The following is an 18090-nucleotide window of genomic DNA, read 5'->3' as shown; positions in this document are numbered from 1 at the left end:
CGACCACCTTGTGCGATGTTGTTGTTGTTATTGTTGCCAGCGTCTGTCCTGATGCCTAACAAGTCACTTCCTGTGTACAGTGTGGGAAGGTCACTGCCATTCTACGAAATACAGAGAGAGTCACGTTAGGCTTAATCAGTGTTGTGTGAACTCGGTTGAACTTGGTTTGAATGTAAGAGACATTTGTTTATGGGGTTTTTTTTTTTTTTTAAAAAGATGCACCACAGCTTTAAGCGAAGCATCAAATCTTTGTTTTGCTTTGAAAAAACCCAATTCGTAGTCCGATTACTCCTGCATGTGTACGCTTAGTTGGACTATAGTCGGACTTGACGTTCTGCGCGTGCACCAAATCTTCCTCTCCGGTCTTTGACCCGGACATAGAAGGAGATGATGTATAAACTGCAGTTCTGTTGTCATAAATCATACGGCGGTGGTCGTCATACGCCGACCACAAGAGCCGTGCTCCATCTAATTTGTATCCCATGTACAGCAGGTACGAAACATACAGAACCACAGCGCCACACATCTCACCGTTCACTCTTTGTTTTTGTGTGACGTAAATGTCAACAGGAATCTGTTTTAATATGTACTAGCTTATAGACAGAAACAGCATATATACACACAGGCTCGGCAAGTTGTCCGACTGCGGCCTTCGCTCGATTAAACTGTGCACGTAAACGTACTGAATGAGTCAGCTCGTTAAATTTTTACCAAAATAATGTCTCTTTTTAAAACAAATGAAGCAAATGATGGCGGACGTACACAGTATGGCGTAGATGGAAGTGCATTATGCTGTCAGCCGCGATAAAAACATCAATGCTTTTAAAATCCATTAACGTCTCACACGTGAGCACTTGACCTTTTCCTTTCCTTGAGAACACCCATTTGCAGTTCTCAGGAGTATCACTGGCTTCTGCGTGTGGGTGGTGTGTGTGTGTGTGTGTGTTCGCTGACTGCACATACATATGTTTTTCCATCCCTGAGCATATGTGGTGGTTTGGGGTGTAAATGTCGGCCTGCATTCTTCCAGGAGGAGTGTCTCCTCAAAAAGTTTTCACAGCTGATAGTTATTTCATAAGGTGTGGAGGCTGCAGAAATGTTAACGTGCTCTGCTGGGATGAGGAGGGAAATGAAATGAATGAGTTTAACAATGAAGAATCCTCTGCTTAGTTTTAATGACCCAGACATTCTCAGTCTGCGTCTGCAGGGCGGCCTTGATAAAACCAAACACTGGTCAGAGGTTGATCTGGTTCTGTTTCTTTGATGAAACTTTAATATTCCCTTTTGAGGAAATTTGGTTCATTTCAGAATTACACCTGTCAAGCGTAAAAAAAAAAAAGGTGATTCATCACATTCATAGATAATGGAGACGAACTGAGTGACGCCAGAGTCGCGGCGTCTGCTCTGAGTCAGAGGTTATCTGGTCTCAAGGCGGTGGTCTGTCCTTATTTGCCTGTCTCAACGTGTCCTACCCTGCAATCACAGCTTCCTCGGGGGTGGGTGGGGGGTGTTTTATGTGAGTGGGGAATTTCTGGTGTCAAGAAGGTGGGCTGTGGTTGTTGCACCGGGGTTAAGTGGAATGCGGAGGGAGGGGCAGAGGCTTGACTTGGGACAGTGAGACGAGCAGCTGGATGAATGGAGGTGGGAGGTGGTGATCTCTGCGGAGGGGAGAGCAGAGACCAGTAGGAGGCAATGGTTTAGCCATGCTGGCCGCAAAGTTCAAGGCAATGTCTAAACCAGAAAATCTTCAATTAACCGTTATTTTGTTTTCTAATTATCTAATATTGGTTCTCCATTTTCCTCCCACAGTCCAGTGTCTCTGTATGTGGCCCTGTGATGGACTGGTGACCTGTCCAGGGTGTTCCCCCACCTTTCACTCTATGTCAGCTGACCCTCATGTGGGGGATAAAGTGGTAGAAGATGAATCAATGAATGAAAGATTAGCTGTTTTGTCCATAAAATGTCTGAAAGAGAGATTAATCAAATATCAAAATATCAGATAGCAAATAATTAGCTAGACGGTTACGAATAAGTTCATTTTTGTATACCTATCAATGCCACTGTGGTCTAGTGTGTAACTGTAAGGTGGGATTATTTTTATAAATTGAATATATGCCCCTATGTGATAACTTGGTTTTCGTAGCTTTAGAATTAGCCTTAGGTGAACGTTAGGCAAGGGCCTTTCTTCATGCAAGCAGCCATTTTGTGCCATATTTCTAGCTGCTTTGCATTTCACTGTATGGCTGTATGAGTAAGAGGCAGCGATGTATGAAACATGATAACCATAACACTTTGTAGTGTACTCATTAGTCCATGCGTGTGCTGCTGATGGCCTATAATGAGTACAAAGCTTTTTGTGTGTGTGGTTTCAGTTTGACTCTTGTGGTCCCCCCCCACACACACACACACACACACACACACATTACTCCCATCTTCCTTCCATCCATCCCTTGGTTCTCCATCCAGTCCCTTCCCATCTGTCCCCCACACCCACACACACACACCCTCTCCCTCCACCCTCCTCTATAGATACAGACAGAGAATTTATGGAGGTGCGTCTGAACCCGTCCTCAACACCCCCCCCCACGTTGTCTCTGATCAGATCAACATTCCTGGAGGTGGAGGTGGAGGTGGTGGAGTTCCCCTTTAATCCCCTGCTCAGGAGGGACACACATGCACGACGTGTTCTCATGTTGTCGTCATGTGCGACACATGATATTTGACACACATGTGCACCAGTGGCTGTGAGCTGAGGCAGGGTCATAAGCGTTTTAGGGTCGTAATCTTATAATCTGGCTGGTTTTGGTACTTATTCCCTCTGGAGGTACCAGCAGCTGGAGGAGACGTGATTGGAGAACACATCTGCTCTGTGTCTGTTTTGTTTGTTTACCAGCAGAAGGACAGTGTGTAGATAACAGTTTTTGGTGTGTGTGACACATCCATAGCCAGCAGTCTCGACACCTTCCTTCATAGTTATTGGTTAAAAGAAGGAGAAAACTTGTTGTGTTGACATGTGTTGTCAAAATCTTCACACTCCTGTGATGAATCTCTTAGCAACTGTCAGCTCTTCAGTCGTCCTCCTCTCTCCCATGTATTTGTCTGACTCTTCTCTTCCTCTGTGCTTGTACACACTTTGTTTTTGACTCTTCAGCTCACCCAGAATACAGCGCTGTGATCATATGTGGCCACAGACACCTTTGAGTCTTCTTTAGAGGAGATTATTTGCACCTGTTTTTTTTCCCCCTGTTCTGACTCAAAGTCAAGTTTTTTTTTTTTTTTTTTTTTTTTTTTTTTTGAAGCACCGGGAAGTGGGTGTTCCCATTACCCGGCTGCCTCGGGGTGGCAGCGACACACAGCTGCGTGATGAATTGAGGAGGAGCAAACGAGGGAATGACTGTGCTCCCTTTGTCCTGAGGCGAGTAGTTGTGAGGATGACGGTTCATTCTTTGAACAGTAGCAAAAAAAAATATGTCCTTCAAGGTTTTTGCTGCCCAGTGTGATAATTATGTTTTGGCACCATATAAATCAAAAAGGCCGCACTTGTAGTTGAAAGTGCAGCGGAAATGATCATAATTCCTAAACTGACTGGTCACATAAATCTTCAAAGCTGTTCTAGATTGCATCTGCAAAGCTACAACCTAGCGGGAATAAGAAGGTGCATTGTGGGAATCCATAATAGATTTGTTTAGTGACTAAAATAAGGATATTATTTTTAATATCCTTATTATTACACAGCTTTCACAGTTTCTTTTACTGATTATGTCAATTGTAGATTTACTGAGATTTAAAAAAAAAAAAAAGCAGCTGTGCTTTTGGCATTGCCGGAAGAAAACAAATGATTTGAGCAAATACTAACTAGTTACAGTGACTCAGATGTGACTGCTGGGTGGAAAAGGGCCAGTGCCTAAAATCCACTTTCACTCCTAAAGATTCCGTTTAAAAATGTGTACGGCCACTTAAAAAATGAACAGTCAGTGAGTCAGACCTTGTGAAAACCAGGCTCCGCTTTGTCTGTTGTTTAAAATGAATGAGAGAGTAATGAGAAAATTGCAGCGCTTGAATTTGTCGTGTTCTTTAAAATGATGAATCACGCTTGAGGTGAATAATTTAGATGTGAACTGCTTCACGCAGCTGTTTATGTGCACTAATGTGATGGCTGCTGCAAGCACACGGCTGTTGTGTGAATGACTCTTGACCTTTTCCGCTTGTCCACCACTCTCTCGCCTTCCCGCCTCCCTGTTTTTAACCCACTGATTTCTACAAGTGTACGTGAACAGCGGTGTGGGTCAGAGGTCAGATGAGTGAATGTATGGCTGTGCATCTCTCTGCCTGCATCCTTTTTCAGTCCTAAATGTCCTCATCATGTGCAACTTTGGTGTTGATTGATTATTTTATATTACTCATGCATAGAGATTATGCCCAGGCCAAAGGGGCTTACAATTATTATCCATTATTTAAGTATGTAGGCCAGTAAGCCAGAGTAGAGCATATACTGTAGGATATTGGATTTTGAAAAGACCTCTAATTCAGTAAAGGTGCTTTTAATTCATCACATACAGAAGTATGACTCATTATTCATTTGACCTCATTTACATAATCCACAATGCCTTTTTATTTCTTCTTCCTGCACATTTTTAAATCTGCCAACTTCGAGGGAGAGGGGAAACATTCCTTTACTTCTCTGAGAAACTAAAGACAGCTGAAGCTTGATTTTAATATATATTTCCATGTCTTTTAGTTTAATTTGTAGTCAAAGGCCTCTCGGGTTCATATCTTCTCTGTGACCCGGCCCCCACTGAGTCATTACTTAACATGTTAATCTTCACAGTTGGTTGAAATATTTTACCGTGAAACCACAGTTACGAGAGAAAAGGAACAATTGTGCCCTACAGTGGATTTCTCTTACGGGGAGCGGTCACTGTTTTTTATCATTTCCCTTTTTCCCCTACAGCCTTTTCCTCCTACTGTCCCAGTTCTTTTTATTCAGTTGCTCTGAACTCATGAAAAGAAATCATGAAAAGTTTTTTGGTTTGTGGACAAAACAATGACATTCGAGAACACCATCATTTCCAGGTTTGACGAACACTGATCAACATTTTTTAGCGTTTTCTGATATTTTATGGACCAAACGATTAATCGAGAGAATAATTGACAGATGAATCGATTATGAAAATAATCATTAGTTGCAGCTTTAGTGTCCAGTTAATCCCCAATCTGCATGTTTTTGGATTGTGGGAGGAAGCCGGAGCACATGGAGACATGTAAACAAGGAGAACATACAGCTAAGCTCGCTTTGTCACAGTAGCTGCTGTCAGTGAAAAGAATCCCGCCAAAAATAACAAAAGGAGCTGAAATAACCAAAGTAATCCTTGTTTTTGTTCTCGCCGCATTCCGTTGCCGCAGCATAGGTGGTCACTCTTCTGAGTCGCACCTTATAGACATAAACAAAAAACAAACAAAAGTAGAGCAAATAAAGAAACTTGGTTCCCATGGTGACCTGAGCACTGATGTCAGTCAGATATTTATAACAGGACGATACATGTACACGATGATGGAAAAATACAGACGCGGTGCAGGTGGAGGACATTTGATTGAGGAGTGTAACGTTAATCTGACTGAGTGCACGCTAAATTTACTGAGAGGACAACAGGAAATGAAAGAAAAAGATCGAGGTAGTCATTTTGAGCAACAGGGAGACGATGTTTATGTGCACTTTTGAAGCGTGACAAATCATCAGCAGCGGAAAGTAAACAACAGCATGGCTGTGCAGCATCAGATCTGCTGGTAATGAAGTTGTCTTAGTGTCTCGTCATGTGCCGATTTCCCCTCTTGAAAGGCTCAGTCGATCCTCTTGAAGAATTAAACTGCTTCCCAGTCCATTCTATCTATCTATCTATCTATCTATCTATCTATCTATCTATCTATCTATCTATCTATCTATCTATCTATCTATCTATCTATCTATATTACCAGTTACAGACATGTTAACATGACGACTTTTAGAAGAGAAAGACATTTGGCAGTACAGTTGTTCGTCTGCGAAGGACGGGTGACCCTGACGTGTCCCTGTCTTTCGCCCTGTGTCAGCTTGTGTCAGATTCGTTCCAGCTCTCCACGACCCTCATGTGGAGGACAAAACGGTAGACAATGAATGAATGAATGAATGAATGAATGAATGAGACATTCAGCCATTGAAAGATCTTGCCATTTTGCTCTGCAGGCCTATTAGTATCCAAAATCTTGACACCGCTATATTTTCCAGCCAAGTCCAAGTTTGACTCGACATATAACGTTATTTGCAGCTCTTAATGTCGTCTTGTCAGCGCGTGGACACCAGGTCCACAAGATACTGTACACATCACGTGTCCTTTTCCCTTTAAAGCCTCTGCTTTCTGTTTTACTGTTTCACAGATGTTGTGAAATTCGATCCACACCGAATCCATTCATTTGGATCGTGCATTTCACCGCCGCGTCTTAAAACGCTTCTCTTAAGTGATTACACGCCGCTCTCCACAGCTGAAAATGTCAGCCACGGCTGTTTTGAGTGTAACTTCAGTCCAGACGTGCCTGAACTCATCTGGTCAACTGTACATTTAAATGCCACGCACTGTCCTGGTGTTAATTTCTCCTGCACGCTCTGCTTCACGAGGACACTGATGACCTATAATTAGAATGGAGTGACTCTAAGCGCACGTTAACGATATGAGAGGAAACCTGAACACACACACTCACACACACAGGAGCAGCTGGTGCCTTTGAACAGTGAGGAATGTCACTGAGGTGTAGACATATCCTCTTTGGTTCCTGTGAGCTGTAGTAGCTTAAAGGTCCAGTGCGTAGTCATTAGTGATATTTAATGGTAAGAGTGTATCAAACAGAGGATTCCATCGTCCACCCCTTCCTTTCCCCCCGGGTACGTCAGGGAACCATGGTGGCAGCTGTATGCCAGAAAAGCTGTAAAGACACTTCCACAACTCACTCTCCGCTCTTGCATTTTCCCAGTTTTCTCTGCCGTTTCCTTCTTCTTCATTGGTTTCTACGTGCGATTCATGTGGGCAGAGCTGTTCTGCTCGTCATTTACATTTGCATAGGAAGCGTCCACTTCAAAATGCAACACACGCGTTTGTTTGAGCTGCCATAGAAACATGTTGTCGCACAATGGAGGTCCCTAAGAGGCAAGGCCTTCGCCTAAAGTCTTATGTCCATTTTTATTGTAAAGTGATTATGCACAAACTAGGGATGACACCACTTTTTTGTGTCCGATGACAAACTGGAGTAACCGATATTTGTCCGATACAGTCATTTTAGAGCATTTGTGCTGTGTCACAAACATTGTTCTCCCATGAAGGAGAAATAAAAAACATGCACAGGATTTATGGATTGGACCGATACCGTTTCCCATGCACTAACTTCTTATGAATGTGACACTGTATCATTAAAAGAAGAAAATATAGAGAAGGTCTTTTAATTACCCGTACTGATGGAGGTGATGCATGACTAAATTGTATTAAATGAGGCCTAAAAGAACTCCATCTGAGGTTTATTTCTGCAGCTTGTGTTTGTTGCAGCCTTCTCAGCAGACTTTGATTAGAACACAGTGGCATCCAGTTCTCTGTCTGTCTGATAATAAACTTTAACTTTAACTGCATCAGATGACTGCATTGTTCATCAGCTGATTCTGCTGTTTTTGTTTTTTTGTGCGTGTGTGTGTGTGTGAGTGTGAGTTCACCATGGCTGCAAACATAATGTGAGATCAGGAGGTTCTGATTATTTGGGTCACTGCGTCTGGCAACTCGATTATTTTAGGTCACAGAAGGTCCTGATCAACAGGGAGCTCAGTCAAGCAGATTGAAACAAAAAAAAATGTGTTCCAAGATACAAGGACAAGAGCATTTCTGTGCTCGCAGTGTTATACGCCAGTCACATTCTATACGCGAGTCCCGTTTACTGCTGTTTTTTCACGTCACACAGTCAAACGTGTCATCAGTTTCTTTGTCTTTGTCCCTCGTCAGCTTGTTTGGTTTTCGTCGGGGACACGTTTGTGTCCCCTGTGGAATTTTCCACCACCCTGAGCTTTCAAAGCGACGATTGTAAAGGGGCATTGTTCACTTCTTAGGGGACGACTGTTGACCAGACCTCAGATATTCACACCACATACCAGCATCACACAGGATGTGTGGAAATGTGGGCACCTTTTCCCTTTTGTTTGCATTGTGTGTTTTGTCTGTGTGGTAGGTTTCCTAGGTGCCCGAAAACCTCTATCTATTACCTGACAGGTGATAGAAGAGCTGATTTTAGTCATAACAGGGTCTCTTTACTCTGAGCTGCATACTCAGTGGCCTCTTTATTAGACACACACGACACCTGATAGAGTGGCAGGAGTGACACTCAGTCCTTCTGTTGTGCATTCAGAGTTTCTCTTGGGCATACTTTGGTTATGTGAGGGAACCAGTCTGGTCATTCTCCATTTCTCACCCAGTGAACTGCTGCTCGCTGGATATTTGACCCTTTTAGACCCTTCTTTGTACACTCTAGTCATGGTTGTACGTAAAACCCCCAGTGAATCAGCAGTTTTTGACAACGGTGCCACGTTCAAAGTAACTTGAACCGCTTTTCTTCCTCATTCTGATGCTCAGTTTGAACGTCAGCAGGTCTTCTTGACCGTGTCTGTGTGTGAAGTTGCTGCCACGTGATTGGCTAATTAGATATTTGTGATCACAAACAAACCGGTAAAAAGATGTACCTAATAAACTCATGGTTAACTGCATCTGTCAGCTGATGAGTAAGTGATTTACCAAAAACTGATGTGGTGAAACTTGAGCAAGTAATGTCCTGGTATTACTTGATTTGATTTATTTCCATGAAAAAAAAACGGAACTCCTCTTGAGTGTTTCATCACCATTCACCCCCTCACAAGGTGATATCTGGCATTTATCGGCTCTTTGGACTTTCTGATGATTTCCTGGAGATGAACAAGTGCTCTTTCATGCGGGGGAACTTGCACTTTTAGAGACTCTCTTCTCTGTTCCCCAAGTCATTTTGCCTCGGCGAAGTAGCTAAAACCGACTACATCCTGAATTCACTTAAGATGCAATATAATTATCTTTGACTTGTGCACTTTTCTGGCATCACTTTTCATAAACACAGGCTGTGCCAGTGACTGTGACCTCACACGTTTCTGCCTTTGCGTTTGACACACGTTCATTCACAAGGTTTTAAACATAATCTCATGACATTTTATGACATGGGATTATTTTGATACAGAGAGTCTTAGGTCTTTTTCATTTGGGGGGCAAAATGTAAGGAAATGTTTCCAGCTGCATTTAGACGTTATGTAGCGGCGACTGTGGTTGACATTTGAGAGGTTCATAACAAGCTGCTGTGCTTGGTCACTGTCAGTCTCACCCTCTTGTTTTGAGTTTTGAACGGCGTGACAGGAAAATTGCTTTAGACGATAGCAGCCAAGAGCCGGGTTTAGCCCCGTTTAGAGCACCGGACCAGTTTAATGCACCAGGATGACGGATAATAGAGAGTCTGGCATGCACTTGCAGGTTGTGAGAGAGCATGTTACTATGTTTACAGTCACATATACAGTATATAATCAGTGTAATCTCTTGGATTTGCTCTGTGTCAACAGTGTCTTGCAGCCAGACGTCCTCTCACAGACTTTCTGCTGCTTTGCATACAAGCTGTCATCATCTCAGGCCTCCTTTTTATTTTCTTATTATTGTTATTCCTATTTTTATCTGCGTTTCCTGTCACACTGACTTTGAAAAGATTTAAATGAAAGGCTTAAGGACACTTTTAATGAAGTTGTGGGTGTATTTAAAGCAACATCTGCAAATACAAAAACAAAAAAAAAAAACTTTCTTTTTTTTCTCCCCCTAAATGACTGATTGGTGCTTTTAAATCCTCGGCCCTGTATCATGAGGGCGTGTGTCCTACTTCTGGCAGTTGGCTCATAACCGTTGTTTTACGTAACACACTTTCTTGTCTGCTGTTGCCATGGTGAGGCTAATTTATACAGGCGTTAAGAATTAGGCTCCTGTTGTTAACGTGCAGAGAGGGCTGACACTGGTTTTTATACACTCACAAACACTCAGAGTATTTTTCAAGAGTGTGTGTGTGTGTGTGTGTGTGTGTGTGTGTGTGTGTGTGTGTGTGTGTGTGTGTGTGTGTGTGTGTGTGTGTGTGTGTGTGTGTGTGTGTGTGTGTGTGTGTGTGTGTGTGTTCATTTATTTGATGTTTGTTGCCTCTTTTACGTCTTCTGGCATAAAACCAACCTCATCATGACCACTTGTGATTGTTGAAAACTTACTATATCACACTCAGAATTGGGGAAATCCTTATATTTAAGTAGCTTATAAAAAGAAAATGTTTGACTTTTTTTTTTAGATATGATTTACTAATTTTCATGATGTTTTTGTTGCAGCTTGATAAACTTCCACAAGTTGGATACAGATGCTGCAGATGTGCAGCTAATACATGTTGTGAAAAACAGTTTTTAGAACCCCGGGATGCCTCAATATTTGCCATTTAAAGGGCCACTTTACCCACAACTAATTTACTGAGATGCATGTATTATTTGATCGTCAGACAGTGGATCTGAGAGACAAACTGACAAAAAGATGACATCAATCTGACTGCCTTCCTAGAAAATAAAAGCCCTTCACTGCTCTTTACTGTGTGTCTGTCAATTATAACAAGTTTCAGGAGTAAAAGATCTGGAAAAAAACATGCAGCGTCATAGTTGTTTTAAGTTTACTCTTCATTTGACCAAGTGGGGAAAAAATGGGCAAAACAGTCCTTTAAATATTGGCTGTTTTTTTTACTGACATAGAGAAGAGACCGTGTGCCAGGTTTATCCAGCAGTGAGTGAGTCCCTGAAAATGAATCCAGCTATTTCCTACTTGAGTGTTATTCCCTTGAGTCTTCATCGTGGGCAGAACTCACTGCTCGTTCCTTTTTGGGAACATTGAGGTTTTTTGCGGGGACACGTGTAAGAAAACAGCTGATACCACCCGGTGTCATCGCGCACAGTAATGCCTTCACATTGTCTCAGTGCCTCTCATTTTTGTTGTTTGAGAAAGAAAGTGCCCCACACACACACACACACCCCCGTATTGTGCCAGGATAACATTAGGTAACAAAGTGTACCATCATTTGCCTCCCACTGCTCCTCTTTTAGGAGAGTGAGTCAGAAATGACAGAGACAAACGAGGCAGGGCTGAAAACTGTCGGTGGAACATCTAGAAACTGAAACAGACTCAAGTGCTTCACAGCATTAGAGCAAATCGCTGCTCTCCTGTTAAGTCTTTTGCTTGCCTTCAATAATGACGAGACTCTGGTGATAATTTCACACTGACATTTGCAACTGTTGTGTGTCTGCAGAGTCGAACACTGATGTTTGTTTCAGCACACGCTTTTGCCCATGTTTGTGTTTTGAGTTTAGTCTCATTTCTGATTTAAATACACGACACGACATCACAACAAAGGTGAGGTGAGATGTTCAATGTGCAGCGTGTAACTTTTGGGATTTTCTTTTTGTCGTTTTTGATGTCATTATTCATTGCCTCTTGTTTGGTTTTGCGTAGCAGAAATGATGTGATGGTTTGAATGTAACAGACATTTGTTTATATTTGAAATTCATGCACTACAGCTTTAAAACAACCGAGTTGCCCTTTTAAAGCTGTATTCACTGGTTTTTGTATAGTTTGTTACTGTATTATTAAAAGAATAATGTGACATTTTTCTTTTTCCTCACTAATGGGTCTGCTGTGTAAGCAGTAAACTTTGTTTAATCTATATCTAGGTGGAAATAAAGCGACACTAGTATTCATTTGGACTCATTTATATGCTTTTGGCAAATGGGGTTCCAGTATTAGCATTTATTTAAGCTGTGTTGTTGTGTGTGTGGTCACTGTCAGTTCAATAAGGGAAAGTAACTTGTTGGCTGTGAAAGGAAAGATGTTCACGAGCTTGTCGCACCTCCACTTTCCTGTCTTCTGCTCAGTGCTGCTCAGGAAGTGAACATTGAGTTTGTTGAAAATTAGGGTTGAGGCCGGCTTGACAATCAGGCCTTAAATGGAGAGTTTAGCAACTCTTTCTGGTGATTCTCTATCCTGTTACCCCAAAGTACTTGAAAAAAGAAATGAATGAATAAATAAATATTAATTATTAGTGAAGAAGAATTGTAATGATGCTATTTTTAATCTTGTCAGCCTAAAATATCGTCTCATATCACCAGTTTGTGGAGCCAACTAAGGTATTTTTTCTATCACTGAGTCACAGCGATCAGGGTCCTCAGTGTTACAGTGAGCTCGCTGCACGGTATCAGTCTCACGCTGCCATTGTTCCCATTGCCAAACATGGATCTAGTCTTTCCTCGGACCTTGTGTCAGGTCTTTGTGTTACTCATTGTCTGTCAGAGAAAACCAAAGGGAGACAATATCAAGTTGCTGGTTCAATCACTAGTTGTGTGTGTGTGTGTGTGTGTGTGTGTGTGTATGACAACATGAGCCCAGCAAAGCCAGCCATACAGGTAGTCTGTCCTCTGGAGAAAGAACGATGGATGGATCAGTGGAACAAAAACATGCACATAAACACGGGGCCTCACAAACAGAATGACAGGCAGAAAAGTGCAGTGCATTGTCATTTAGTCGTCACTTAGTTTAGCAAAGTTGTTCAACGGGCAGGACCGTGCGATGATTAAACACAGTTAGTGTGAGGAAGAGAAGAGCGGAATAATGAGGCTGATTTATCTGCTTGTTTCTTAATCAGTAGCTCATTTGTGAAACGGCTCAGACGTACGAGGCAGAAATGACACAGCCTTTACAGTCATCACACAATCAGCGCTGAGGTCAGCGTGTTAGTCAGCTGAGCCAATCAGCACACTTTCATCGCTCCTAAGTGGGGAATTAACTTATTGAAAGAAGTGTGTCTGCCTGTTCTGCTGTTCCTGCAGCAGAACCACGTCGAGAACCTCAGCTGCTTTTTCTTCACTGCTCCTCGATTCATATTTATCTCCTGGTGCAGTGGAAACTGTATGTGAAACACAAGGTGCTAAGGCAGGGATCAGCAAGTAAATGTGGTCGGGGGCCAATGTTTTTGTAAGCAATTGAATATTGGGCCAAAACATGGTGTCTTCATGAGGCAAAGTGCCTTGAAACATCTTCAGAAACAAACAGCCACGTTCGCTGCCTTAACCTAACAATAATGTGGATGTTGTCTTTAATCAGCAGCTTGTTGTGAAGACAATTGCGTGTGAGACAGGTACTCGTACTGATAATATTTATTGTGCATCATTCTTCTTTGTGCCTAACATATGATACACCATGACAACAGCAGTGTTTTTAGTTTTCAAACATTTAGTTCAGGTTAAATGTCAATTCTAGCAACAAAATCTATTAGATTATATCAGAATAAAAACTCTTGTAAAGACAAGCAAATGATTTAAGATCAGATTTGTTCCGTCACCTGCCGGAACCAGATACTGATGCTGGCGTGTGTGTGTCTGTGTGTGTGTGTGTGTGTGTGTGTGTGTGCATTTAAAGGTGAAGGTAAAGGAAAACACACTTTATGTTATATTATATTACACAAACCAGACAAAGAATATCTGAAAAGGAATTTTAATTTATACTGAAGTTCCTGAGGTTTGTTTGTGTGTGTGCGCATAAAAAGTTGTTGCAAAACTCACCTTGTGGGTAATAATTTTACAAAATTATTATTATCATTGTTTCTCTTCCATGTAATGGCAGAGAAAATGTACTTTTGTGACCGCGGCCTGTCGATGAGCAGCAGAGCGTAAAGAAACAGATTGGATTACATTTTTCTGCATATATGCTGCATTGTGGCCCAGAGAAACAGAGCAGCCGAGACAGAGGTTTGAGCTCTCTGAGTGCTTTCTCTCGTCTTACAGAGGATGTACTGATCACATTTTGGTCGTTTAGCAGCCTGGCTGTAGTGCTCTCCACTTTTTTATCAAATCAGACAGAGTCTGCCGCTGCTGTGGCACTGACACAGACACTCATCTGGACAAAATCTCATCACGCCGGTTGGAGCTGTGATCGAGTTATCTCACTGGACTCTTCCCTCTGGGTGCTCGAGCTGCTAAACCATTATCTCGCAGCTATAGATGGAAGTTTCTGTGTCTATTCTCAGCTTGTGTCTCTCCCCAGTGCCCACGTGAGTCGTGTGGCATCTCCAGCTTAAAAAAAAAGTTTGGACTCTGACATGCTAAATGTACACTGTGATTTAAAGTGTAAGATACAGTAAGTACATACTGTATCTTCCACGCGTCTACCTTAGGGAAGGCAAAAACACACGCGCCACACACTTACTGGAAAATGACAGTTGTCTTGTGTTGTGACATTCGCCTCAGGTAAGAAATATATGAAACGGTAACAGTGGCGTCTTCTGTACGTCTCAGTGGTGACGGAGGAGTTGAGGCATGTTAGCGCAGGCTGTGTGAATGCTGCTTGTCCACATCGCTCACGGTGAGCATCACCGACAGTGTCGTTTTCTGCGCTCCATTGCTCAATGACCCATGAACTCCAGTTACCCTCTGTGCGGACTGACATGGTGTTATTGTTCATTGTGTTCTTAAGGAGCTTCCATTGTGCGCGGGATGTTTTATTGACCTTCACATGTTGTCCAAATATTGTCTGTGGATTTGTGTGTAACAAATTTTTTGTGTGTCTTTTTTTTTTTTTCTCTCTCTCCAGGAGTGTCGCCCTGCATTCCGGAGATCATGGCGGCTGGCACCCACTCCCCCGGAGGGCCCAATGGCATAATCCGGAGTCAGTCATTCGCTGGCTTCAGCACGCTACAAGAACGACGCTCTCGGTAAACGGAATTATTGACCCTAATCTTAATCTATAGTCAATAGGATTGAAGGAATTGGCTCTAAAACCCTTCTAAAATCCATTGATGTGTAGGTGATCAACATTAAGTGAGAGGCATTTTTATTAGTGTAAACAGCTTAGAACAGCTTAAATGTAGTGTAATGCTGCTCTGCAAGTTGGTGAAGTTACATGAGACAAATAAAGATCAAAATCAATGCAGCGGAGCTGAAGTTAACTTGACTTTAAAGGTTTAAAAAGCCTGGATCCAAATAATCACATCATGAAACTCTATCATCTTCACTGTCACCCATTTCTGAACTCTAACTTTGTGTCAAAACAATAGAGCTGCAATTCCAATCCAAAAGCTACCCTGGGGACATCATTAATTCTCTCAGTCTCTAGAAATCTTCTTATCATTTTACAATCCATGACCTCCCTGCACATCATTCATGTTTGTGTTATTGTAATCCATGCTGGTCTGGACACATTCGGTGCTGGACTTTACAATGATGATCAAGGATCACATGGTTCTGACCGAAGGCCTTTCAGTGTGCAGTTTGCATGTTCTCCCTGAGTGATCCAGCTTCCTCTCACAGTCCCATAATATGGTAATTGGACACTCTAAATAGATTGTAGGTGTGAATGTGAGAGTGAATGGTTGTGTGTTGGCCCTGCGATGGACTGGTGACCGGAGTCTATTTCAGCTGGTCCCAGCAGCCCTATGACCCTTGTTCGGAGGATAAAGCATTAGAAAATGAATGAATATAAAGCTCACATTTGATCTGTAAAAAGATAGTTTTTGGGACCTGTCCTCAGATGACATGCAGGATCCTCTGATGCAAAAGCAGTAACTATGGAAATTTCACTGCCATTTATTCACTGCGTTCCTAAAAGCGAGGGCTTTCATCCGCTCCTTAAATGCTGCTCCTTCCCTCATTCACAAGTACCAAAGTGAAATAAATCCCACAGAATCCTCTAATGTGCCTGCAGCTTTGCATATTTTAACTGTATATTTTTCTACACATTCACTGTAAACAGCCTTAAGTGACGGAGATAATCCCAGAAGAGCCAACAGCGAGCACCAACAAGTCATAAGCAACTGAATTCTTGAATGGTGATCATCACTCTATTGCTCAACCCCACGGCTTTCATTCATAGCCACTATTTTTTACTTGTCAACAGTTGACAATCACATCAGTTCCTGTAAGATAAGAATTGTATCTGCGTTTCTCTGACTCATCAGTGACAGCTCTCGGTCCATCATCGCGACACAAAGCCCTCTCACATTCACGTCCTGGAAATATCTCTTAGCATCTTTGAGCTGTCGGCGCCTGAGCCTCTTCAAGCAGCTCTGGTCCTGCTGTGACAGCCAGACACAGCTCCTCTCTTTAGTTTCTGCTCAGACAGTGAACACTGTAATTGGTTGGAATGACTCGGCGGCTGTGGGGGCGACTGACAAGTTACCATTCTGATAATGAGCGAGGTGGATCGGCACAGAGAAATGGCTTCTGAGGCCACTTGAGTGTGTGTGTGTGTGTGTGTGTGTGTATGTTTCATGTACATGCATGCATGCATGCACACATTTAGATTGTACAGTTTGTGCCAAACTCTCCAAATCAACAATTACAATCCACTCTATGGAATTGTGTAGCCATGTATGTGTGTGCATGTTCTCCTGCCAAGAGAACCTACTACACCACAGCTTGTCTGACCCCAAGGCTACACAGTGTTCTCATTCAGCGTTGCCCTACATTTGTGACGACTTAGCTTCACTTGTGCTGCTGGCATGATGTGGCACGTTCCGACGTGCCGAGCGCCGGAGTCGGTTGTGGCCGCGTCCCTGAAATAACTCTGGATTAATTTCATTACGTTTTCTGGAAATTGAATTTGTCGGCTAATTCTATAAATGTTTTAAAAGCTGAAATGTGCGTGAGCGAGTAGGATGATAGTGACCTAAAATAGGAATGATGTGAAGAGAGAATGCTGTGTGTGTGTGTATGTGTGGTGAGACTCTTAGACTCAGAGTTCTGATGGAGTTATCCTTTCATAATTTTCATCATCTTTACATAATTATTTACAGACATGTTCAAGCTCAAATGACAAATACAATTCAGATATTTGCATGCATGTAAGGATGGGCTGTTGTATGTTACATTTTGCACCATTTGTAAATCAAAACAAGAGGAAAAATGATGTTCTGTGAGGAAACTGGAAGCAGTCCTACCAACCATGTTGCAAAACTGGGATTAAAATGTGATAGTGCAGCTCTACTGAACGTCCACATTTAATCTCAGCAGCAGGATCTGCTTCTGCCATCTCACATTATCGTGTTCCTCTAGAAGTTGTTTCAAAAGTCTTAAAATCATCTCATAACCACTTTTTGGATTCCTACTTTTTATGTATTTTCTTTTAAATATTGTTGTCTCTCTATAAGAACACATTATTGTATATTTTCTGACTGCAGTCAGTGTAGTTCTTCGATGTAGTTCAGTGAGACTTTGTATTCAGGTGGAGACTTTGAATAAGTGCAGTGGACTTTTTGCCTCTCCCTGCATTGTCTTTATTTTTTATATCTTTGTTATTTTTGTGTATTAGGTTGTGTAAGAGCAGAATCAATCAAATATAAGGCAATATAGTGAGACCAAGAACTTTGCCAAAGTATTCTTTTCCAGTTATGAGATGTGATGTTGTTCCTTTTTAGCCCACAGGAAACGGTGAATATTGTGTTTTCATGTTTTTGTAAATGTGGTGAGTCACAATGTCATTGCTCAACAGACAGAAATGTACCATGCACAGGACAGGAAAGCATAAATAACACAATACTACCAATTACAATAGAATGACACGTTACTCATTGTACCCACTGTTGCATGTATTTGTGCAGGTGTAACTCCTTCATGGGGAACGCGGCGCAGAAAAAGCCTCAATCCAAGCCCAAGAAGCCGAACCTGTCGGGGCATAAGGGAGGCAGCAGCTCCAGAGAGCCACAGCCTAAACGACTGGAGGAAGTTTACACTGCACTCAAACAAGGCCTGGAGTGAGTCACTTCTGCCCCTTTCCCACTGGTCAAAAATACCCATTTTAATCATGGGTTTCAATTTTTTTTGTTATATTATTATTATTTTTACTGGAAATGTGTTTAATCTGCATTCACTACTGGATACTTTTGCTCCAATCAGCATCAGTGGGAACTCGAGCCCTGAGTGAACATGCACATTATTTTTGTCTGCTCTCTGGAGACTGAAGT

General features: G+C 42.2%; 1 protein-coding gene across 2 annotated transcripts in view; it reads left to right on the top strand.

The window, feature by feature from the left end:
• ripor2 (RHO family interacting cell polarization regulator 2) overlaps positions 1–18090 on the top strand; it is a 52778-nt gene that overhangs the window by 15366 nt on the left and 19322 nt on the right. For both annotated transcript variants that reach the window (XM_044052655.1, XM_044052656.1), the window contains exons 2-3: positions 14724–14844; positions 17728–17880. In XM_044052655.1, the coding sequence (XP_043908590.1) occupies positions 14724–14844; positions 17728–17880 (274 nt within the window). The remainder of the gene's footprint in view (positions 1–14723; positions 14845–17727; positions 17881–18090) is intronic.

Source organism: Solea senegalensis, linkage group LG20, assembly GCF_019176455.1.
Source record: "Solea senegalensis isolate Sse05_10M linkage group LG20, IFAPA_SoseM_1, whole genome shotgun sequence".
Taxonomy (NCBI): domain Eukaryota; kingdom Metazoa; phylum Chordata; class Actinopteri; order Pleuronectiformes; family Soleidae; genus Solea; species Solea senegalensis.
The sequence above is the reverse complement of the archived record's forward strand: the minus strand, read 5'-3'. Positions and strand labels throughout refer to the sequence as shown.